General features: G+C 38.5%; 1 protein-coding gene across 2 annotated transcripts; it reads right to left on the bottom strand.

The window, feature by feature from the left end:
• Positions 1–24,389, bottom strand: LOC146000057 (chymotrypsin-2-like). Of its 2 annotated transcripts, XM_083137380.1 has the most exons (7): positions 24,290–24,389; positions 15,581–15,650; positions 9,814–9,967; positions 6,083–6,234; positions 5,415–5,504; positions 3,197–3,336; positions 1–190 (listed from the first exon to the last, which is right to left on the bottom strand). In XM_083137380.1, the coding sequence occupies exons 1-7, from the start codon at positions 24,350–24,352 to the stop codon at positions 47–49; spliced, it is 813 nt and encodes a 270-aa protein (XP_082993506.1). In that variant the 5' UTR covers positions 24,353–24,389; the 3' UTR covers positions 1–46. The 2 variants fall into 2 exon arrangements, with proteins under 2 accessions (XP_082993506.1, XP_082993507.1); XM_083137381.1 differs by lacking the exon at positions 3,197–3,336.
• Positions 24,390–25,723: the final 1,334 nt, after the last annotated feature.

The raw sequence follows: 25,723 nt of genomic DNA, 5'->3' as shown, positions 1-25,723 counted from the left end.
TATTCCTTTCTTATGTACATAATATACAAGAATGCTTCATGCACGATTAAACTCCTGTGTTCATGTATATCCATTCTCTAAATTCACTAACTCTGGTGAATCTGATTGGGGTTTGCAGACTGCAGTCAACCCATGACTCGTAGATTGCGATTTGGACTCCGTTCACCGCCAAAGGACCACCAGAGTCCCTCTGAAAACAAACAGACAAAAATGAAAAGGGCTCAATTCTAGGGCGTTCGGGCGAAAATCATATGTCAAAAAATGCAATTTTACAGAAGAAAGTTTTATGTGCTTATGTTTTAATAGAAAACATTACAGACATTACATAAATATTGAATTATCACTGTTTAGAATCTTTACATATGCCCAAGATAGAATTAAATTACAATGTTTTCGGCAATTGATTCAGTGTGACTTTTATGAGAGCAACAGGAAATGGCAGTTTGTGACTTATGCGCATCTACCCGAACACCATTAAATTTATAGGCTTCATTATTTAAGAGAAGAAGATATTTTTTAACATGAAATCTCCATATATAATAGCCAGTGTTTGTTAGATACATGCATCAAAGAGGGGGTAAAAGGGAGATAAATGTGCTAATCTCACGATCATTAAATCATTTTACTTGCTTTCATGCCCTAAAATACATATCTCAGACGATCAGTATGAACACAGCTACATTTTTGTAAAGGTGCTAGACCTTAAAGAAGGCACGCCCAAATGTGGACCTGAATCTTTCCAATGGTATAGTGCTAACGCCGTGGCCTTGTAAACAAGGGGTTCCGACTTTCAGTCTCTTATTGGAGGCATATTTCACAGTGTTTCCATCAAGAAATATACACCACGGAAGACAGTTACCAAGGTAAATGGAGCCCACGAATGATAGCAGACTACTCCTGGACTCTCAAGAGAGATGTTCCTCAAGCTAAATAAGCTTAATATAGCCGAAAATCCTTTAGGAGTACATTTTAGGTCAGTATGTGGAATACGTAACACATATTAGTTCCAATAAAGCAAAGTTATTTCATTACAAAGAAAAATGTGTATTAGAAACAATCTGAGCCCGAAAGAGAAAAATGGTTAAGAGATTTGAAATTAGCGGAAAAAATCCTATAAGAATCATCTTTTCTTTTCCATTCGTAGTTGTAGCTGGTCCTCTCACATGATGGGGTGGAAAATTTATAGTCTGTGGTCCACTCGACTTGTATCTTGATGATAGAATGCTGTCCTTGATAGCGAAAAATGTAGTTCCGTTATAACTAAAGTGTTATCTATATGGCTCCGTCAGCGTGTTGATTAGACGAGCTTGTCCAAACGGTAGTTGACGGCTTCTTGCGGAAAGTCCTTCGTAAAATGCCAATAACTGCTGCAGGCACTTCCTATATGTGGTGATCTCTTCTGTAGACAGGTTGGGTAATTTATAAGGAAAATTGAGATAAAGAAAGGAAGCTATTGGAAGTGGGTTTGATTGATTCAAGTTAATCACACAAAACCAAATTCATTCCATTGCCTTTTCTTAAAATTAAATTAAATTAAATTGCCTCATCAAGAATAAAAATACTATTATAAAATAATAAATTGGTTACATATCAGCCACAATTATTTGAAAATGAATAAGGAAAATTTAAATAAAATACATAATTGTAATTAAATAAGAAAAATAATGTCCATGATTGACGTGCTGCCTTTAATAAATGTAAAAAAATTATAAATTATTCCTGTGTTGCTCTGAATCAAACTGTCTTGCAAGTTGACAGTGCTTATAAAAATAATAGACAAGTGTTGCAGGTAACAACAAATTCCATATGATGAAAACTAAAATTGACATGGGCAAAGGAGTTAAAACTAATTCGTGAAACGGAATTCTCTTACTAATGCATTGATTTAGTTGAAATATAGTTATTTCACACTAATAGTCATCTAGAACAGCCTTATATTAAATGTATGTAAAATAGTCTTTAGAACAGCCTTATATTAAATCCAATAATTAGTCAATTTCTTCTGCTTAGCTCGGACACCTCTTCAGATGAAGTTTCACACTCAACAGCGATAAAGAGTCAAAGAGTATGAATGCTATTATATTTGAAGAAGTGTAGGGTATACGTGATTAAAACAAAGTGGCATTGTATTTGAATGAGTTTAAAGACTTAAGAAAAAATGACTCGTTTCAAAATTCAAGGATAAATATTTGAAAACTGATTATATTTTAGAAAGTTTGTAGTTCTTACAATTATGCTCAATTTCGATTGTAGAAATAATTTAAAATCATAGTAATGACGGTATCCACTTTATGTGCAGTTGGGTTAATCGAAACTGGACCTACAGTTTAAAGTGCAATCGGAATCGCTATCCCAGACAGCAGAAAACTTGTGGGAAGCTTGCGGTAGCTTGTCAAAGCCAGGATATGGCAAACTTGAATCAAGCCGACAGTTGACATTGAAAAGTTTGTATCAAACATGCAACTTTCTGTGACAAGCTTGTTGCAATTTTTAAAATTGGTAACTATAGCCGCGACGGCCTAGGATCCGGTGTGGAGACCGTCTTTATGGCAGTGACCCTCTGTTGCCGAATTTACCTACGAAGGAGCTCGCGGTCAAACGACCAATTAGGCCTAATGGTTGGGCCAAAAGCGGCAACCCCCTCCCCAAAGCAGTCAGCAGGGAAACAGGATTTTGTCAAAATAACCGTTCTGCACTGTGAATGGACACCGGTTGGTACGGCGGCTCCTTTATAGTTGGTTTCATGCAAGCCTGATGCAAGCTTGCAGTTTGCCACTATATGCTTGCAGCAAGCTTGTTTCAAGCATGAAGCAAGTTTTCTGTACTATCTGGATATGTGCGTCCACCGGGAATCGAACCCGGCATCCCTTGATTACAAGTCGACGACAGATTTACCACTGCTCCATTAAAAAGTCCGGCCTCCCTGATGGCGTAGTGGTAGCGTCGTCGCTTTGTAATCAAGGGGTCACGGGTTCGATGCCCGGTGGAAGCACATAGTGATTCGGATCCCACTTTAAACTGTAGGTCCAGTCCCGATTAGCCTATCTGCGCACAAAGTGGACTTAAACACCAACTCAATGAATCAATTAGAAAGCTCCTATAACCATTGTCATTTTACAGTCATAATACGCAGCTTAGAGCCTAATATACTACAATATACTATGGGTGATAACTAGAAGGAAATTCTTGCACTTACACTACATGGTACCTTTCCTTCGGGATGAGCAGAGCAGCAAAGAGTGCCAGCATTTATTGCATCGTCGCCGTAGAACTTTCCACATAAGTAGTTAGAGATAACTGACAACTCCGTGGATCTAAATGTAGGTATTACATCACCTAGTGAAATAGAATTAAAATGTTTTTTTATCACTTTATTGAGACGTTCAGGACCTATACAGCAGTGTAATTTTACTCGGGAGGATTAAGTCAAAATTGTGCATTTTATGTAAAGGTATGAACCTTGGTACTACAATATGGTTTCAACGCTTCGAGCCGCCTTATTGGAAAATGGCGGGTTCGAATAGTTTTTGTCTTGTAACTTTCGAATTGATGATCTCCTTTTTTTTGTCTAAAATCCTTTGCGCAACAGCCCTGAAGGGCCTTGGCTTACTTACCGACTGCCGATCTCCCTCCCACGCTTTCCTTCGTCACCTATAAGCGTGGAGATCTTCAACCAGTATTGGAATAGTCGGGGGGTCAGCCCGACGTATCCCCAGCCGTTATACTAGTAGGTCTCCGTGACCGGATTACGCTCACTCATTCGAAGCTCCCCAATTTCCTCACGATGGTGGGTAGCCACCGGCTCTATACGCAGGCCGAATAAATTCCGACCAGAGCCGGATTCGAAACTACGCCGTCCCGCAGCGAACGATCTCAAGACGAGTGAACGCCTTAACCCGCTCGGCTACGAAGGAGGACTTTTTTTGTCTAAAGCTCTTTCTAAAACAAAACTTCCCCGTAATTACACAGTTTTCTCTAAAAAGAAAGGGTTCCGCACAATTTTCCCAAAACTGAAAGTATAGTGCTAAAAATTGATCTTCCAATTTAGTCCCAGATAGCACGAAAGCTTGTGGCAAACTTGCGGTAGCTTGTTAAAGCCAGTTGGATATGACAAGTTTGAATCAAGCATGCAGCTTTCTGCGACAAGCTTGCACCAAACTTATCATGTTAAACTTGATGCAATGTTGACACGTGGTAACTAATTGGCTTCATTCAAGCTTGATGCGGGCCTCCCCGATGTCGCAGTGGTAGCGTCGTCGCCTTGTAATAAAGGGGTCCCGGGTTCGATACCCAGTGGAGGCATTTGGCACAGTGGTTCGGATTCCACTTTAAACTGTAGGTCCAGTCCCGATTAACCTTACTGTGCATAAAGTGGACTTAAAACAACAAATCAATCGAGCTTGACGCAAGCTTACAGTTTGCCATTATATACTTGCAACAAGCTTAATCATTTTACATGAAAAGCTTGTTTTGAACATGAAGCAAGCTTACTGTACTTGCACACAATAACAGTTTCAGAACCCCAAATAAAAGAAAAACCTAGTTTCATAAACTTTCTATTGATATGCTTTAAGACGTCTCTGTACTAGAGTTTCCTCAAGAATTGCTGATCAAAATGTCACCTGCACCAAATCAGTTTTCTGCCTCTAATTTTCTACAGTAGTTATGCACGTTAAACTGGCTTGTTTAATGCATACGAACCTTGAATTGCTAGCGCAGTGGAATCTTAAAATAAGTGATCTTAAGAATCTAATACAATATGGTTGCCAAGTACCAAGTTGCACATTAAATAGATGGGATGAAACTTGTGCTATTCATGTTAATGATAACGACATGACATTGCGTCACTGTAACCCTACCAAGAATGAATGGTCTTCATCTTGTTTTAACTGTTACTATGAAGACATATATGCTTCCCACCAATTAAGTTGCACGTTAAGTAGGTGGAGAAGAGGAGAAACTCTACAGGGCGATTCAAAAGTGTGGAAACATCCATATATTTTCTAAAGATATAACTGTACATGAATGGAACCACATTCAGAAAGTACTCCGTACTTGTCTCCATAGTCATATCATCATACTTTGCTAAGCCCCCCTCGCCGCAACAACACATTTTCATGTATAGGGAAGCTAATGTGGACGCTATAATATGCACTATTAAAGACTATTAACAATTTAGTTCACACCACAGAAAACAAAAATTTAGTGAAAAGTCTAAAAAAATTAAACCAACCAGAACAGTCCTTACCATTTCTGACGAGACGAAACGGAAAGGTTTTATATATTCACGAACCGGAACACCATTCCGGTCCGCTCCGGTCCATTTCGAGTCCTGTGGAGATGTAATTGATAGATTTTCACGGCACGTAAGGGGAAAACATTACAATCGAAAGTAAATTTCATAATGTACTCACTGCCTTCTTGAGGGGACCAACCACAAAATACAGCCGTAGCTCCTGCATAGTTGCTGGGCCCACTTGCGAGTTCAATCGGCCCCACGATGCCTGAAAAAATAATATTTGCCTTTCACTAAAATTAAAAAAAACACTCTGTCAACTATTGATTAGTGAATTATTGTAAGTCGTTATACTTTGTAAGTTCTTACGTTACAAGTTAACCCCCAAAAATAACGCTTTGCATTTACCGTTAATTTCATTCGAAAAATAACGCGTTAACGTTACATTTACTTCGTCACACAATAAGAACATTTAACTGTTCACACAAGTATCTGAACAGTAGTGCATATATTGACCAACCGCCTTCCAATATAGCCGAGAAAGTATACAACATATATACATACTGTATATATATATATATATATATATATATATATATATATATATATATATATATATACCGGGTGTACCACGTACAACCGGTCTGCGCGCGTTTCCATGCAGAACAGGCGGGGACAACTAGCATAATTTATACTCAAATTTCTTAGTGCAAGTTCAGTTTTCGCGTTGTTTAATTGACATTGATGTCCCAGTTATATTGCATGAATTCGAGAATAACAAACCCTTTGGCATTCAAGAAATCAAAAGCTAGGTAGATATCAACACTTCATGTTGTATATACTTACTGCTGAGAGTTGCTTCTCTGCCCAATTTGAGAAGACCGATATTGTATGCGTATGGATCGGCGGATCCGTTGTATTGGCTGTGAAATATAAGTTCGGCTGCAGTATATCCCTCATTCTTATTGCCCAGAATAGCAACGGCTCCATTTTTTCCGCTGAAAGCCAAGAATACGATGCCGTTATTCTTGGAGACTACGTATAAATTCTACGCTTATGTATATACAAGGTAAAACAAAGAGGGCCTCTTCGATAGCATACTGGGTAACGCTGCCACCTTGGATTGATTCCTAGTGGAGGTACACTCATCGGCCATAAAAATGGAACACCTAAGAAAAAAAAATACTTGATTCCCTGAGAGGCGACATGTGTCTAGCTGGAACTTGTCATTGAAATTTTGCTATTAAAATACACTTATCGCTGTAGAGTTAGGCAACACGCATAACGTTTTGCAGGAACGCAAAAAATTTCGGGATCTAGGTGTCCCATTTTTTTGCCGGTAACTGTACATTGCACAGGAGTTCTGATCTCACTCTAAACTGTAAGTCGATTCCCAACTAACCTATCTGAGCATAAAATGGATTTAACTCATGCTCTGTCCGTAGTCGATATGTGGTTCACTTTCAATATATTGTTCTGCATGTTGCTGGGTTTAAACAACCGCAGGAATAGTTCACTTGTTTGTGTGGGGCTGGAGAGAAAATGAAGTAGTTGTGAATCACGTGTACGCCACGGGACGTTAGGAGTAACCAAATCAAATTATGAGCCACATATGGATCTTGATAGTTATCGTCTTACACAGAGTGTCCCAAAAGTCATGCAACCCGGTGTTAGCCTGAGGTGAAACATGTCTGTTAGTGACACGTGACAGCAACAGTGTTGCCAGTGTCCCTCGTAATATTGTGAAAACATCGATTTTTGGAACAGCCCATTTATTCCCTTGTGCAATGTTTTTGAAACTTCGTCAAAGTTCTTTTTCTGTCAAATTCAATAGATGGCCATCCAAATTGTCCCGTTGGTATTGTGAAATGTTGCAATAATTTACCTCAGTGAGTTCTGTGCATCAATACACACTATTTGCAAAAAAAAAAATTCCGCCTTTGGCAACACTTTGCTTATTTGTTACTAAAACATGCATGTTCTTACATATGTTTGTCTCTCTAAATTTTTCCAATATACAGAGCATTCTCTTGGCAGAAAGCGTTTCTTCTCATTCCGTTTCGCTATTCCGTTATACGGTCGTAAACACCGGGTTGCGTGACTTTTGGGACACTCTGTACAAAGAAAAATGCAATAGAACATGGTAGAACGATATATTTATATCCATACATACACATATATATAAATATATTCATAGGCGTATACTGCATTAAAAACCTTGGCTATCGCACCATATCATAGTGTTCGAATGGACAAAGATTTGCTGGTTGGGGGGGGGGGTTAACTCATTTGGGGTGGCGGTTTGAAGTGATGTGACACTATGATTAAAAATATATACCTCATAAATAAAATATGGAAATGTACACTATGACAGAAAGGCAGCAAGAATTTCATTCTTATTTGCACAAATAAGAGGACCATATTATGAAATATTATGTAGGCCTATACACGAGAATAAATATAAAACTTCCACCTACCTATTTTCATGATTTGAAGTTCGGGTACTCCTTGTTGGCCCTGTGGTAACGTTGTTGCCTTGAAACTAAGGGGTCCCGGGTTCCATACATGGTGGTTCGGATACCACTTTAACTGTATGTCCGATCCCCATTAGCTTATCTGTCCATAAGGTGGACATAATAGAAAAATCCACAACGATTTGTAGTTTATCGTCAAAATTAAGCCGAATAGACAGCTTGTTAATTATGTCCCTCATTTCAGTTCACTACACAACACAGCACGTATCATTAACAAAAATGCAATCCACTCACTATTGCATTCACACGCTGCCTCTAAATAAATTCCAAGCACCGAGACCACTCGACGCGATCTAGACTGGAACTGGTCCTTGTCATTTCGGTAAATTTTAGATTCATAAACCATTCCAGATCAGCCAACAATTTTCTACTCCCCACTGTATCTCTAGTTGTTTGAAGGTCAACAACCGCTTTTTCATCTAGTTTGCAAGCGTTCAATGATGCTCTTGTTCCTGCCATATGTCATATGCCACACTTTTCCATTGCCTGCGATAATTAAACTTCAAAATTCCCCGTTCCTGGGAAAATTACATGCTGGGAAAAATTGGTTTGCAACATTGAGGTAGTTCACAGGGAATTTTACCGCCATATGCAACCCATATGCAACCCTGTTTCCCTCTCCTGTAACAGTTTGGCTCCTCAATTACCTTTCCTGGAGAAATTACATGCTGGGAAAAATGGGTTTGCAACACTGATCGGGTGATCCTTAAGATAGTCCTGTCACGTTCGCCCGTTACCCCCCCTGGAGTCGCTGGCCGGCGCCAGCCGTCTCGCGAATTCAAAGAAAGCGGGCAATGTTTCCAACTCCTAAATAATCAAGGTGCCAACTCCTAAGAAATCAGGTTCATCTTCTTATTGAAAGAACAATTTTATGCACATTTTCTGATATATAATTTTTTCTGTATTTTGGCCATTGAGTCTGGGCTTCGCAGATAGCCTAGATAGCCCCAAATATACGCCCCTGATATGTATATATATAGTGCGTATGTTGTTCCATCAGGGGCGGCGCCAGAAAATTTTGACCGGGTGTGCAGGATCCATATATATATATGAATTCCCCCACCAAAAAAAAAAAATATCCCCGTTAAAATAGAATTATTTTATACCTATCAGGGATTTCTTTATTCCCTTCAAAGAAAATGGGATTGATAGCAAATAGTATACCATTTCTTAACTATGTAACAAACAAACAAAATCATTCGTGTTCATTAATGTTCCAGTAATCAAAGATTTTCCTTCAAAAAGTATGCATCCTTGTGGATTAAAGGACACCATTCTGAAAGTGACCAACCTTGCCGAGCCGAGACAACAGCACGCTATTTTCCACTTAAGTTTCCATGGCATGCTGATAAGTGTTCACAAGAAACTTGATTAGACGGGCATTAATGTTAAACCTGGCAATAGAAATTTGGTCAAGTTTTCAGCGTTACTAGTTCGATAGCTGTTTTTGCGTGTGAATTTCGGTTTTCTTAGAATGGAAATATACTAAGTGTTTCTAAATTACTTGTAAATGTTATCATACGACCTAGTTCTAAGGTACTTAGAAACAGTTTTCTGACTTGTCACATATACAAATTTGCAAACGAAAAAAAAAGCACCTCCTGAAATGAAATAACATAATACGCCACTGAGCATGGGCGTCCGGAAGGGGGGGCAAGGGGGGGCCGTGGCCCTCCCCTGGAAAATGAAAGTGAACCAAAAGTTATGTATTTCACACATAAAATTTCATTTTAGCCACAATAATATGTGTTAATTATTGCATGAACAGCATAAATTCAAATTTAAGCAATGTTTTTTTAGGGAACAACACTCTTTTGGGGGAAAATTTGACTTTTTTGCCCCCCCTGGAAAAAAATACCTTCCTTGCCCCTCCCTGGAAAAAATCCTGCGGACGTCCATGCCACTGAGTAGGCATCCCTCTTTGTGGGTGGGGGTGGGGGGATGGAAAACCCCTCGGTGAAATTTTCAGAGGCACGTGCAATGAACGTTCTATCCTACAGTACCAGACTTTTAATAAGATATGTAGTACACGTTTGCACTTACTATGCGAGGCAGCTAGCAGATGAGAGGACCCACTGTGTCGATATAAGAGAACCACTGCAGAAAGTATTATGTGGGAGATTAATTCTCACTTGATAGGGAAACTGGCCAGGGTCAACAATTGTTCCATTTATGATCCTGTTGATGGAGGCAGCATCTGCAAAGAATGAACAAAAAATGTTTGTTAGACTTCCAGGTCAAAAGTCAAGCAGAACGTAAAGCTTTCCCTTTTGAACTACATCGTACAGACAGAAAAGAAAATGCATCAAATTTAATTTATGCAGTTCAAATATATCAATTGATTTGACTTTATGTAACTCTTTGTTTCGTGGTTTCTCCTTAATCGAAAATGCTGATACGATGCATTTTTAATGTATCAACTAAATACGGCTCGTTCAGATGTATCAAGAAACACACTGGAATGCTTCTCTAGCGAATCAAACATTAATAATTTCCTTGCATTTATGCGTTTCGTTGCATCGTCAATTGATACGATTGGTAATCATGGATTTTTCTTCTATTGTTCTTAACTTCATATCTTTATTTCTAAAGATGTGAACTCTCACATACAAAGTTGAAAGTGACTAATATTTAATATGCTATGCAATATAAAACATTATTTTCTGCATTCTCATCCAGGAAATCTTATTCTAGCTATCAAGATGGAAAGACGATTATTATTATTATTAAATTAATACTCTCTTTCCGACAAAATAATTTCATTTTTTAAAGAAAATGTATAAAATACTTTGTACATTTTTGTGTGTCGAATAATATTTTTAAAAGTAGATTCACTTAAGCGCACGTCCAATATTTGAATAACCTCTAATTAAGCTTGAGGCTTCAACTTTTATGCACCTCTTTGTTTTAATTAATACGTTTACTTTCTATGTATGCCATGAAGACAAAGGAAATGAAGAGGTAGATCCCCATAGATCCTTTAGACAAGGGCATTACCGGAGAAAATTCCCACCTTACGTCATCCACCATAGGAATCGAACCTGACTCTACCACGTGACAGTCAGACTATTGTATAATGTACTATTGAATAAGATGAGAGTTTTCGGATTGATACCCAGTACATGCACATTACTCCATTGTTCTGATCCCACTTTAAACAGTTGGCCCAGTCCCAGTTTTATCATAATGTGTATTAAGAACGAACTTTGTCATGGAGAATGAAAGCAATACAAACAAACAACAAAAAGAATACACCGAGAACTGCTTTCTACATGTTGTTGCAGAAATGTGCAATAGCATATTTACACTTCCATTGGGCTCGATACGTCGCTCTGCTTAGATAGCTAACTTAATTAATACAACTGACAATAAAAAAAAACTCTAAACAATTAATACTTAACAGCTGTTAGAACAGTTTTGCAGTGAGGAATAATTAAAACCATTTTCGCCATGAATTACTGTCCGAAAGTTCTTCCAGTCACCGATGAGAGGCGCCACTTGCAGGACATCTGTGTTTCAACTCACTGGCGAAGCATGAAGTCACCAGAGCCAGTGCCCCGGATCAGGGTCTGTCGAATCGTAGCCACAAGGAAAGAAACCTGCGCAGACCCCATCGCGCTGGCGGGTGGGGGAAAAGGACAGGAGGAAGGAGCCTTCAGAGCGGCCAACGGCAGTGTTGCCAGACCTATTGATTTCTCGGTAGGATTCCATAATAAACTATTGCTATGGAACCTCCAACGGCCAGCTTAAAAACACGTTTCCTGCTCATCTTACTTGAACATGGAGGGGAGATGTGGAGTGGAACTTCACTCAGCCGTGAAAAGTGCTGTTTGAACTGTGAAATTATGTCAAACGCTACTCACGGGCCTCCCCGATGGCGCAGTGGTATCGTCGTCGCCTTGTAATCAAGGGTTCCCGGGTTCGATACCCGGTGGAGGCACAAGTGGTTCGGATTCCACTTTAAACTGTAGGTCCAGTCCCGATTAGCCTTACTGTGCATAAAGTGGACTTAAAACACCAAATCAAAATCAAATCAAACGCTACTCAATTGTGCTAGGACATTATTTTATTACTTTTACTACATAACTATTTTTAGATTGCTGTATTTTATCCCACCCCAAAACTCTATTTCTATTTTAGTTATTTTACGTCGCTTTTGTGCCTCTACGGGTAAGTACGACAATATGGATGAATGAAATACTGATGAAATGGATGAAATTAGTGACACAAACACAGTGAAATGTACTTGTCTTACGAGGTAGAAACACTGACTTCGTAGCGTGGGCAAATTATGTTATACATGCATGTGTTTGTGGGTGTGTGTGTGTATTTCTAGCAGATGGGGAGGATGGGTGGCGCCCTAGCATAAACGTTGCTATCTTGAATTATTGAGGAACACATGCTGTCTAATTCACCAAATATATTTCACATACGTAATGCATTTTCTCATTATGGTGCAGAACGCGTGCCCACCCCTATCGATAGCTGTACACCGAACACCAGCAGAAGACAAATTGATTTGTTATTGTTAGCATTCGACTTGAAAGATTGTGGAAAATCGCCGACAACGAAAGGCGGCACGTTAGCTTCATCTGTGAACACAACTTTCTACCATTTCCTGTCATAAAAATTCTTCGCGATAATAGAGGCATCGCAAACCCCTTGTGTCGGTGCTGAGAAAGGGCAAATTTGAGGGTGTTTTCCATGCACCCTCTAACCGGAAAATGCGGAAGAGATTAAAGATGTTGGTCAGTTCCCTCGGGCGGTTTACTTTCTTTTGTTTGAAGCATGTTCACTCCTGAAATGGAGATCTTCGGTTTATTTTCGCCAAGCAGAGTTCTGGGTTTAGCATCATTGTTACAAAAGTATCTGTGACGTTTACACCGTAAACAATGCGCGCCACTCCAGCAGGGGGCTTTTTCTGTGACCCTTTGCTTGGCGACTTTAGTTTATTCACACCCTATCTCGTCTCTGTCTCGTAGGTGTTGTGAACTTGATATAGTTTTAGTTATTAAATGGCTTCCTGCTCGTCTAGTGCGTCTGGAAGGCCTTTAAGGGGCCAAGCGCGGGAAATAGTTTATAATGTTGCAAAACATTTACGAGAGCAAAAAAATCTCCACAACCTTACGTATAACGTTGTCGTGTCGACCAGTGAAGCGACGGGGATATCTCAGTCGTGTGTGAAGTGTATTTTGGAAGAAGGAAAAAGTGGCATGGTAAGAGGTAAACTTAAATTTTCTACACCAACTGGAAAAAAGACGAGTCACATTAAGAAAATAGTTGTAGACGAATTTACAAAATGTGTTATAAGACGTAAAATTCACGAATGTTACGTTAACAAGAAAACAATACCTTCTCTAAACAAACTTAACAAACTTTTGAAAGATGAAAACATTCTTCATTGTGGTAAAGAATATCTCCGAAAATTATTGAAAGGAATGGGATTTAAGTGGAAAAGGTGTCAATCATCACGTAAGATTTTAATTGAAAGACCGGCAAATGTCGCGTGGAGAGCCAGATATTTGAGAGATATCAGGAAACACAGACAGAATAAAAGAAATATAGTTTACCTTGACGAAACTTATATCCATTCAACGCTATCTGTTGCATCTTGCTGGCAGTCGGCAATAGAAATTGGAAATGTAAAAGCGACTGGAAAGGGCCCAAGATTAATTATAGTACATGCAGGTGGGGAACGTGGGTTCGTTGAAAACAGTCTCTTGATTTTTCAATCAAAAAATAAAACTGGAGATTATCATGATGACATGAACTATGATAATTTTGCAAAATGGGTTCAAAACATGCTACTTCCGAATTTGCCTCCCAATTCTGTAGTTGTTCTTGACAATGCAAGTTACCATAATGTGCAGGATAACAAAAAACCGACCTCATCATCTCTTAAACAAACTATTATGGACTGGCTTAGGCATAACAATGTTGCGTTCCAAGAACCTATAACTAAGGCAGAGCTCATGCTATTAGTTAAGCATGTACCAATAGAACCAACTTACAAGATAAACAAACTGTTCGTTGATGCCGGTCATACAGTTGTGCGTTTGCCACCGTATCATCCGGACTTGTCACCTATCGAACTTGTTTGGGGTGACATAAAAGGTAGAGTTAGTGAGTGCCTATCTGAATCCCTGCAAATTAAACGTCAACTTTGTGAAAAGTTATTTTTAGAATATTCAGTGGACAAGTGGAAAAAGTGTTGCGATCATGTAATTAAAATTGAAAATGAGTACTGGAGAAATGACGCTTTAATGGACGACGCTGTTGATGAACTCATTATATCTTTGAACGGGGAATTATCTGATTCGGATTCCAGCAGCTCGGAGTCGCAAACAAGCGATGCAGATATGGTATAAAGGTTACATTAAAGGTACGTAGAATTTATTATTTTATCTTTTAACATCTAAATGTAATCATGAATCTTCAATGAAGATAGTGGAAGACTGACAGCTTTGCAAAGCTTTCCCCACTCTACCCCCCCCCCCCCCTCATACGCGTGCGCAGACACACTGATTAGGGGAGCAAAAGCTTTGATAAATGTTCAGTCGGTAAAGAAATAACTCATTCCATCTCACTGTTTTATTGTATTGGTGGGTACCAAACGGGCGTAAAGAGTGTCAGGTACCATCGAAAATTCCCTTAGTGTAACTTTAGGTGCGTATATGTGTGTGTGTGTGTGTGTGTATAATGTGTATATATATATTAAATGCAGCAACATAGAGGCAGCATAAATAATGAATAAAACATGTGAGTGTTAATAACAAGAAATTTGCTAGAGAACGAAGCGGCATAGTTCAATTACAATTAGTTGCTTGGAACTTTCATGGGCTTGAAAATACTTAGTTTTCTATCCTTTTCTATACTTAAATATTTTAATTTTCTACAAAATTATATAGCCTCATGGACGTCCAGAAGGAAGTGCAAGGATGGTCGCCACCCCCTCCCCTTCTGGAAAATGAATGTTGACACAAAAGTACCCATTATTTCAGACGTATGAGTTGATTTTAGTCACAGTAATTTACATCCATTATTATAATAGGGATGTAGGAACGTGATAATTTCAAACTCAAGTGGTGTTTTCTGAGAGGGCAACATTATTGCGGGGCAATATGCCTCGTTCACCCGCCTGATAAATATACATTGTTTCCCCCTCACTGGAAGAAATCTGTGAACGTCCCCTCCCCCCAGTGCGCACGCCTATGCCGCCCCCAAGAATGTCCTTCATCCGCTACTATTAGATCATCGGATTTTGTAGCAGATCTTCTGGTTTCCCAAGGAACAATCTCCCAAATTTTTCAAATCTGACCTGGCAACACTGCCCCGAAAACCGATAACGGCAGGGAAGTTGCGCGAACGCTTTGGACGGAAGGTTTTTTTCCTTGTGGTCGAGCTTATACCTTGGGTGAAAGTCTTCACAGGCCTTGCCCCGGATGTATGTTTGGAAACAAACCGTCACGAGGGCTTTGGCATTGAAATAACCATCCCTAAGGCGTGACTATGATTACAGTGCTAGCAGTAAGTTAGATGATGTGTAATGTAAATACAATATTCTGGATACAATATTCTGGATAATACCTGGATATTTTGTACATTCCTCACAAATAAGAGGTTAGCGAAGAAATAACGTAATAAAATCGGTACTTTTTCAAGAAACACGCAGTAATTTCCAATAGAATCATCAATTGTTCTGCTTTCTCTGGTATTTTTCTGACAATTTCGTAGCTTTTGTGTGCGTGTAACGAAAATCCAAATTCAAGAAACAATGTCAGAACGTACGTTTATGTGTGGTTCAACTAACCTGTTGTGGGAAGAGCCTCAAGCTTGACAGATACCGCTTGGTATAGAGCAGTTGATGAACTGATGCCACACTAAAAAGAGAAATTAAATAAGATTAGGGATAGTACCAAGACGGGCCTGTAAAAATCAAGACGAGAATGAGAACAGGCTTTTCGAGTCTTACGCGAGACGATAGCGAGAACGAGACAGATTTTGTAAATCGAGACGATACTTATTGTCTCAGACTTGTATACGAGGGTTACGGCAAAAGTCATGGCAACATTTTTATTTCGCGAGAATGCGGGAACAGCACGAAAACCCGAAATATACAAATGGAAGGGGGCAGTGTACGGTGTTGTGGAATGTATGAACAGTGCAGATCAAAGTGTACCAGGTGTGGGATATGGAAGCGAGAAAACATCCTTAATGATAGCATCGTGCCACATGTAGTTACATTGTAAAGGAACGGCGACAGGGGTGGGCACGGGTGGGCAATTGCCCACCCTTAAATTGCTGTGCCCACCCGATTGCCCACCCAATCAAATTCTATAAATATATACACTTTGGAGAATGCGAATGGTTCAATAAATAAGTTTATTATGGTGTTCACTCCATGTATATTTTACTTGTGAATAATATCTATATTACAGACAAGTTCACATATTATAAAGCTTTGTTGTCCTTTGCCTAAGCACTGATTGAGTGAATAGGTTTATGAAAGTCAGAGTAAATAATAAGTTGAATGGAATTAATTTAAGCTTTTCTTTCAACTTCCATAACTTGATCATTGGAAAGCGAAAGGAATTTCCAAAGCTTTTGAAACAAAAACTGTGATCTAATGCCCACTTGTATGCTTAAGGCTGTAACGATTGATAAATTTTGGTAAATTTCTTTGTTATTCAAATTACTTTTCGATAGCCCTCGTATAAATTCTTTTGTAGTCTAATCTTTTTGAATGTATATTTTATCCTTGTTAAAATTGTAACGCAGTTTCTGCCAAGCGAAAAAGAATGCAAAGCAAGTTGAAGCTTGCATTCTTTTTCTTTCTAATCAACAATGGGTTCTATTTCATTCGGCGCTGCGCGGTTTTGTAAGTAAGTTTAGCTTTCATTGTGTTTCTCGATATGACTTTTTGGAAGGGGTAATTGTTTAGGCTAAAAATAACTTTGAGTATGTACAAATCTTTTGTTCAGGGAATAGAATTGCGTAATCCCGCTAGTATAAATACAAGCCGTTTCGCTGGCAAAATAATCAGTATATCAGTATATTCCGGAATCTTTAGGTGATTAAATCGCTTGTTGAGGTCCAGGGCTGGGAGAATACGGGCGTTGTGTGGGGAGTGGCTGGTCAGCTCTCCCTTCCACAATGTCCGAGGTTTTCCGTAAGCCACCTTTCAGGATTTGTGCTGGTCAGCATGATCCTTAAAGGGGATTTTGGCGGGCATATAAATAATTTGATTCATATATAAATATTTAATCTTAATAATTTTAAATTTTGATTCATAAATTCTGTTGGAGTTGGCACTGGTCAGTGTGGCTCCGATGTAAATTCAAATTAAATAAATTAGGCTCATCAAAGATATACAACCTTCTCGTCAAGTTAATTTTTATTCTATATCATTCTGAATTCTCCTGGTCAGGAGGTTCAATTAAATAAATTTGATTCTTTTTTAGTTTAATTCGAGAGCATACCTCTGGTCAGAGGGTGTCTTTTAAATCTGATAGCTTATATAGTTTACATGTTCGTTTTAAAGTCTGAGTATCCGGAAAGTTGAGAAAGGTTTATGGTTTCTCTTATTTAGATGTATAATTGAAGTAATTTTGAAACAGTTATAATAGGTGACCGGTCGAATATATATGTTTTTCTAGAAATCATTTAATGTAAAAGTCTATTGTTTTGCTTTTGCAATGTGAGTAGCCAAAAAGGGTACACATAGAGTCCCCTATTTAAGGAATTCCACGTGGACATTTGTAATTTGTGGCCGAGATATGGCTTTGATATTGGGTAGAGAAAGGTTCCCCTTATATTTTGTTATGAATGTTTTTGGAGGTTGACCCTGAAGATGGTAGTTTACTTCATGAGTTCTAGAGAACATAATGCAGATGTGAAAATATGACAAAAGCACGAATAGGAATTTACGGAAAGATGTTATGCAAATTTTTCTTTGGTTTTGGTTAATAGTAATTTTGTCGACCTATAGTTAATAATTTGTCACCCGTTATTTGAAACCAAGTTAAAGCTGTGTTAGTTCTATGATGGGATATGGACATGTTATACGAGGGTCACTATTTATATTTTGAGCCTAACAATGAAAAAACAGGAATTTGGCATTGAAAACTGCTTTATTGTTTTTCGAAGTATTCTCCTTTATGGTCAATACACTTTTGCATTCGTTCGAACCATTTGTCAAAGCAGTTTTTCCAATCTTCTTGAGACACCTCCATAATATGGTTTTTGAACGCATCAACGGCGTCTTCCGCCGACGAAAATCTTTGTCCACGCAATTTATTCTTGACATTCGGGAACAAGAAGAAGTCATTGGGTGCCAAATCAGGACTGTACGGCGGATGACCCATCAATTCGATTTTTTGACTGTTCATAAAGTCGGTTGTTAGACGAGATGTGTGACAGCTGGCATTGTCTTGATGAAGAATGATCCGACGGCGTTTGTTTGTTTTCCGTATTTGACCGAAGACCTCTAGCAAACAAATGGTTGTGTACCATTCAGAGTTGACCGTTCTACGTTCCTCTAAACGCACAGTTGCCACATGACCAGTTTTCCCGAAAAAACAGGCGACCATTTGTTTCGATGTGCTTCGAGCGCTAACAACTTTTGTTGGATTGGGTTCATCTTGAAACACCCATACAGTCGACTGCTGTTTACGTTCCGGCTCATATGCATATATCCATGATTCGTCACCTGTTACAATCTTATATACGTCTTTTGAAGCACCACGGTTGTATTTATTGAGCATTTGTTTGCACCAATTGACGCGAGCGTCTTTTTGAGTTTTTTGTCAAATTGTGTGGGATGCAACGAGAACATACCTTTCTCACAGCTAAATGATCATGTAATATTTTATATATGCTGGTGGAACTAATGTCTATGGTTGCCTCAATCTCACAGTATGTCACATGATGATCTTGCAGTATTAGGTTTTGCAGAGCATCAATGTTTTCTTGAACAACAACTGATTTTGGACGACCTTCGCGAATCTCGTCGGTGAGCGAATGGCGGCCACGATTAAATTCGTTATACCAGCGTTTCACAGTGGCAAAGGATGGGGCTTCATCGCCAAATGTGGAAGTAAGTTGATCGATGCACTCTTGTCTTGATAATCCACGTCGAAAATCGTAAAAAATCATCGCACGAAAATGTTCACGAGTTAATTCCATTTTATTGTTGTCGCGCAATCTGCAAGGCAACATAAGCAACACAAATCAAGCTATTGACAAAACATTTGAAGTACGTTATGGTCAATATTGCCAGACGATTCCGTGCAAACGTCAAATCGCGCCTAACTTCAATCAGTGTTGCCAAGGCTCAAAATATAAATAGTGCCCCTCGTATAAGAGAGTGCTCTCTGGGTTTTATGTTTACTCTATAGCAAGTTTCAGTCTATGTTACGGAAGTCGTTATTGATCTAAATTTTATCTCGGCATTGTTGTAGTTTTCCTTTTGAACAGAAGTTTGTATATTTTTCTTTTAACTTAACTATGTTTGAATTTGTGAATAAGTTGATTAAGGTTTAGACGGAGTTTATTGGAAATTTGAGATGTAAATAAATTTGTAATCGTTAATGGGTATTTCCTTATAGTAAATTTGGTTCATAAGTACAAATTAACTGGCCTCCTTTTGGTTTGATGAGGTGTTCCGCCGTCACTGGTCAGTGAGGCGGAGGCTTTATCAGTCCATAAGAAGTCAGTTTAGATTATGCTGATTTCGCTCGCGACTCGCATGCGTATCCTCACTGGCCAGTGGGATGCGGGTGCGATCACGATGGAAGTTTAAGCGTAAGGAAGGTACTTTAGAGTTAAAGTTCTTGGTTAAGTAAACATAAATTATTATTATTTTTATTCAAAAGCAGACCCTTACCCGAACTTTGAGATGCGGGCTCTCATGCCCTGCAGGAACTGAGAATTAGTCGTGGCATATATTATAACAGAAAGATAATTGGTAGGCAGCGACGCCCGGTCTTGGTTTTTCGAAGGGACAGAGTCGGTGCGTCGTGTGCTAGGCAACGTGGGCCAACCAAGCTTAACTTTGCAAGGCTTAGGAAGCTATATGGGAGGCGCAAAATTGTGCAGAATATGATAAAGATTAGAACAGGATTATGGGCATGAGGGCTGGAGCTCCTGGCCTTCACAGGGACGATGCATCAAATTGCTTTGAAAATGTGCCACATAATGAAAAGAAATACCTAGGTAGATACTTGAAATATTGTAAAAATAGATAAATATAATTGTCTGCAATAACTTGGCCAAAGGGTTATAACTGAAACTGAGTGTAGAAGGTGTGGAGTGGAGTTGCTTGATGTTGTCAACTCCGGGCTTCCGGTCTGGGTATGATTAAGGTAATGTATTAAACAAAAAAAAACTCTTCTTCGCGTTGCTTCCTCCAGCAACACACAATGTTGTTTTTGGTCTATATTGAAATACTAAGACAGAGGTAATTTGATATATTTCTTTCATGATCACGATTTTATATACCTGTCATCTAATTTCGATATGGTATTAAAAAAAAAACAATTTCATGTTCGTTCTACTAATAAGAAGCAATCACAAAAAATAGTTTTTATAAAACAGCTCTGTAGGTTTGAAAAATTGCTGCATAATTATTGATTTGATAATGAGTTAGCAACCGTATTTAGAAATCTTCTTACATGAGTTGTTGTTTTAAGTCCACTTTATGCACAGATAGGCTAATCGGGGCTGGACGTACAGTTTAAAGTGGGGTTCGAACCACTATGTGCCTCCACCAGTTATTGAACCTGGGACCCCTTGATCACAAGGCGACGACTCTACCACTATGCCATCAGGGAGGCAAAAAATCTTCTTAAAGATACATTTTCCCTATCAGTTATGTAATCATGTGATTTTTAGGGACGAAATTTTAGAACTTTGTGCTTCATAACATAATACGTACATACAATGTTATTTATTTATTTATTACTTTTCGGTGATATTTTGCTAAAATGTCCTTCTTTAGTCTAGGTACATATTATGCAGAATGAACTAAGAATTTGATTTATACCCGAGTTCTTGCTTTTTTTTTAAATTTTGCTAATAAGACATTATCCATACTTATGTCAAACGCTGAGCTGTATTGTGCGCTCGGAATGCATACGTGATGTAGTGACACCTGTATCCAGGTCGGATTAATTTTAGTTATTATGTATTAGTTTTAATGTGGGAACTAATTAATATTTAAACGATGTCTTTCATTTTATTGCAATACCTTTTACTCTTCATTCTTTTCAGTAAGGGGTTTACCCCCGTATTATGTGAGGGACTCGATTAGCCATTTAGGAATAAATAAATAACAGTCTGCGTGTGAAACAAGGTGGCGAACGCATTATGTTTGCATTTCTCAGTTCGTCGATTTCATCAACATGTCGTACGTGAATCTCGCCATTTATTGGTACTGCACGACACTCGAAACACGATGGGGACATTTTAGAATGAAGAGTCTTGAATTTCAGTCCGCATTTGTTGGAAATTCTTTGTCTTGGCCAGTTTGTAAATACTATAAATACTTCTTAAAGCCATAAGTGTGCGCACGGGGGTGCCAAAGGTACCTGGCTACCCCAAATGTCTTCTCAGACAATAAAACAAATATGTTGAACTACCAGTGGTAAAAAAGTAAGGAATTTTGTTTCATTTGAGATGACCAGCTCTCTCTCTCTCTCTCTCTCTCTCTCTCTCTCTCTCTCTCTCTCTCTCTCCCTCTCCACAAAACAATGTGATATTACTTTACTATAGTAATCAGTAATCACGTAGTAAAGAAATTATTATTTTTTCTTTACAAATCGCAGAGCCCCTTCACATATCGGGCCGTATTTATTCTTTTCCAAGGACCGACTTGTTTGTTAATGCAACCTTCCAACATTTCCATAAAGACTTTCATGTTCAAAGACTTTCATGAATGCTCTCTATCCCCTCTCTTTCAATGACAAGTGTATCAATTTTCAGATTTTTGCTTGCATCTGAATTCTACGGTTTAAAATTATATATAGCACATACATGGCATTAACTATCGAGTGGCCAGGTACAGCAATATATTTTATGAAGTAATGTGCATTAGAAAACATGGTAAAACTGAGCATACAGATGTATTTCGTGAGAGTGATTCAGCTGATAGTACATGCAGCCTTGTATTTATCATTTTCAATTGTTTACTTTCATTACTTAAAGTATCGACACAGTGATAGTAAAACCTGTGCTAAAGTGATAAAAAATACTATAATGTTAAAATTTCATGTTCATATACCTAATAGTTTCTGAGAAAAGGAACATGAAGTTACGACTATTAGGCTAGCCTTGTCCAGATAGATAACTGAAACTTCCCTAAAGGCACCCCAAAATAAATTAGTATGCGCACACCTATGCTTACAACATCGCAAGTATAGTTATTCTTTTGTATTTTGCAAGATAAGACTCCCAAGTCGTTCATTTCAATTCAAGTGGCAACCTTGCTACGCGTCCCTGGAAGTTACGTCATAGCGATCGTTTGGTGAGTTGGGTTGCATGTAGGTACATCCAGGTTAGAATTTCAGTGCTCATAGATCAAAAACACTTTCGAGGTTATGTGTATGAGGAAAAGTTCCTTGGTTTTTTTTCTTTTTTATATATATCTACCAGGATCCAACCGTTGTTGAAGTTGTTTTAGGACACCCTGTATATGTTGGAGGTTGGGGGAGCATGAGTGCATGTAAAACTCATATAAGGTCTTACATTTATACTGCCCACCCTAATTTATGAATATACAGGTTCTGCCCACCCGGTCGAAAATTTCTGGCGCCGCCCCTGAGTTACAAGTCTGAAAGCACAGGAACATTAAGGAACAAAAGAGGTATACTACGGTATGACACTGTTCTCCCACAGTTTTCACCGGCTTCCTGTGGCATTTTCTAACATTTATTCCCAGAAGAACTGCTATTTTGATACACGAACGCTGTTCACGCCGTGGCACGACTGTTGACTTAACAATGAATTACCACTGCCCTCTGTACAATAACCGTTCATCACACTGCCATCAAGTGATGCGTCCACATACTACGGGTGTCATGTTCTCAGGGACATACGATCTTATTGTGGTACCATCGTTTAACTTTGAGGAAAATACAGTTGCCATGACTTTTGCTGTAACCCTCGTATATTGAAAAATCTACATAAACCAAATTTACTTTGGGAGCATTCCATTGCCACGAGTGGGACGCACAGACTACATTCTTGACATAAAAGTAACTATTCTAGTAATAGTTAAGCACTTACAGTTTCTATGGAACGAATTATAAAACTAAATACTGTTCATTAAGCATTACTTCCGTCTATTTACCGATAGCTTTCTGGCGTTTTGATAGTTCGTGGTGTCCGCAAGAATACCGTATGGCACTTCTGCGGAGTATAATTATCCTGGAAGCTATGCAAAATTCGAAGTTTCCATTGGTTTTTGATTGATTGAGTTTGTGTTTTAAGTCCACTTTATGCACAGTAAGTCTAATTGGGACAGTTTAAAGTGGGATCCGAAGCACTATGTGCCTCCACCGGGTATCGAACCTGGGACCCCTTGATTACAAGGCTACGACGCAACAATTGCGCCATCGGGAGGCCATGAAGTTTCCATTGGTTTTGTACCAATATCGTAACGTTCCTCAAGGAACTGGGATCGAATCTGGGTGGTGTAGCTCATTCATCATTCATCCTCGATAATGTCGTACTCGCTATTCATGGTGATCTGAATGGCAACGTGCGGGAGGTGATAAGTGTACATAAATGGCAAAACACAACACTTGAGTTTTATACCCTCAAAGACATGGTAAAATGGAATAATGTATCTGTCTCTGCCTGGAGATGGAAGTTCGGCGTTGAGCTATTATGATCGTGACTGTACAATATCTTAAGAGTTTGACTTGCAACTCCCTTCAACGTTTCCTCGCTCAATCCTCTTTCTGCCGCTCTCAAAGTTCGTTCTAAAACTGGCTAATGACCTCTCTCGTCCCAGATATTTATTGTCATAGATTTTACTAAGCAATGCGGAGTCAGTCACTCTTCTTGGGTTTCACCTGTTTACGCCGTTGGTGACCCAGTAAAGCTTAGGTAATATCTGACACCGCATTCCTTATAGTCAAGTTCCTGTCTGGAAAATGATGGCCAGTGTCTGGGATTTTGAGCTGTTTCAATCTAATGTATTTTCAATATTTTAGGATTATTACGTGGAAAAGCTGTATTTTGTGATTACAGAACAGTTTCTTTCTTTTTTATATTCTGACATAATTCTTGATAATTTAAAGCAAAACGCTGGTAAATGGATGCTTATAATTCGAGTGGAGTATTCACCCACTAACACTAATCGATTGCTTGAATAACTTTAATTGTTACAATTTTCAAGCATCGGTATCGGTAAGAATATCTCTATCGGCACAGGTATTGCTTCAAAGTGGCATCGGCTCATCCCGAAATAAAACCCTATTTGTATGTAAAGAAAAACGCCCACAAAAATTATACTTACTAATAAAACTAGAATAAATGAGAATAACGCCATCATCTTCGTATGGAAGAACAAAGTTCCCATCTTTCAATGTCACTGCAAGAACCTGAAAGATGTTTTTGTGTTATTTTCTTACACTTGGAACGTGAAGAGCGATTTTATCTTATCTCTCTTCAAATGTCTCTTGATTCAATCGTGATTTTACATATTCTAAATAATGCGAGGTGTCTGGTATAATTGTTCTTTGAAACGTTCATGATAAAATATCAGGAATGTGGATTTTCCAAGTCATGCGGTTATTATCAACAGTTTAAAGGTCGGTAAAGCTCGGTACGACAACGGACCGGTTCACGGTTTCAATAAAAAGAGATCGCCAGAAGATGGTAGTGGTTGTGAGACATATTCTCAGTTTTACTGGCTGTTCGAGGCAACTGGTCAATGAAAACGAATGCCCACAGCCGGTTTTAATTCTCGGAGAGGCATTCATGCCGTTTCGCTTAAACACGAACTGAAACACATGCCATGTTTGTTTCTTAGATGTGTATAACTCACTTTTCTAATTAATGATGAGTTGTTCGGACTTCTAACCACTCTACTTGTTTTTTTTAAATACAGGGTGATTCATAATTCTTTCCGGTGTTTCGAACGTTTACAATACAAGAACTAAGGTACCTGAACCAAATATGGCCTACCCAAAGTTTGCGATTGTTTCTAATGGCGTGTACAAAGTCACAAAGGTAAAACTAATTGCAACATACAAAAGAGGGAACATTTCTGAACGTTTACTGAAAATAGGAGTCGGTTCCTAATAATAACATGGATGCAGTGAAGATTTTGTTAAAAAGTTACGTGTAGGCTATATTTGGTACATATGTACCCAATATGGCCTACACGTAACTTTTTAACAGAATATATTTTGTTCTTTCACATCAAAAATGCAAAGTAAATTGTGAAGAAAGTACCACAATGATATTTTTATAGAAAGATAATTACTATATTGATACACTTACCATTTATTGACATAACGACATAATGAGATTACACAAAGAAAAACATCGTTTACAAACTGATAAACAAGGAAGTGACGTGTCATAATTTGTTACCAGAAGACCATGGATTACAAATCACAGTCTAAGCAAATAAAAGGTCCTTCATCATTTTTAGTGACTTCCACACACTCTACGTAACATAAAAGTAACAAATGTGACATTTGCTTATGTTTTCACGATGTATTCCTATGTAGGCCATATTGAGTCTACCTTACATAGTGTTCTTTTTTCCTTTGTTATAAAAAAGTCTAAAGTAAGCACATTGTTGTACAGTATAAGCTATCATGACATGTACTCGATATATAAACACCTATCACTTGGAAGATGTAGTAAGTAAAAACTTCCATATGCAATATTAGATCACGTACAATACAATCACGAGGTCCAGCTATTTCGCTTCTTTCTC

The sequence above is a fragment of the Lepisma saccharinum genome, chromosome 16 (assembly GCF_977018435.1).
Source record: "Lepisma saccharinum chromosome 16, izLepSacc3.1, whole genome shotgun sequence".
NCBI classification, from domain to species: Eukaryota; Metazoa; Arthropoda; class Insecta; order Zygentoma; family Lepismatidae; genus Lepisma; species Lepisma saccharinum.
The sequence above is the reverse complement of the archived record's forward strand: the minus strand, read 5'-3'. Positions and strand labels throughout refer to the sequence as shown.

What these genes read in the sequence shown, in the direction of transcription:
- LOC146000057 (XM_083137380.1), bottom strand. Translation starts at nt 24,352, where the DNA reads ATGGGAACTTTGTTCTTCCATACGAAGATGATGGCGTTATTCTCATTT. An exon ending in TGAGGCTCTTCCCACAACAG is followed by an intron (nt 9,968 to 15,580) that starts GTTAGTTGAACC and finishes CATTCTTTGCAG; the next exon opens with ATGCTGCCTCCATCAACAGG. An exon ending in TCTGCTAGCTGCCTCGCATA is followed by an intron (nt 6,235 to 9,813) that starts GTAAGTGCAAAC and finishes CTTGGCTTTCAG; the next exon opens with CGGAAAAAATGGAGCCGTTG.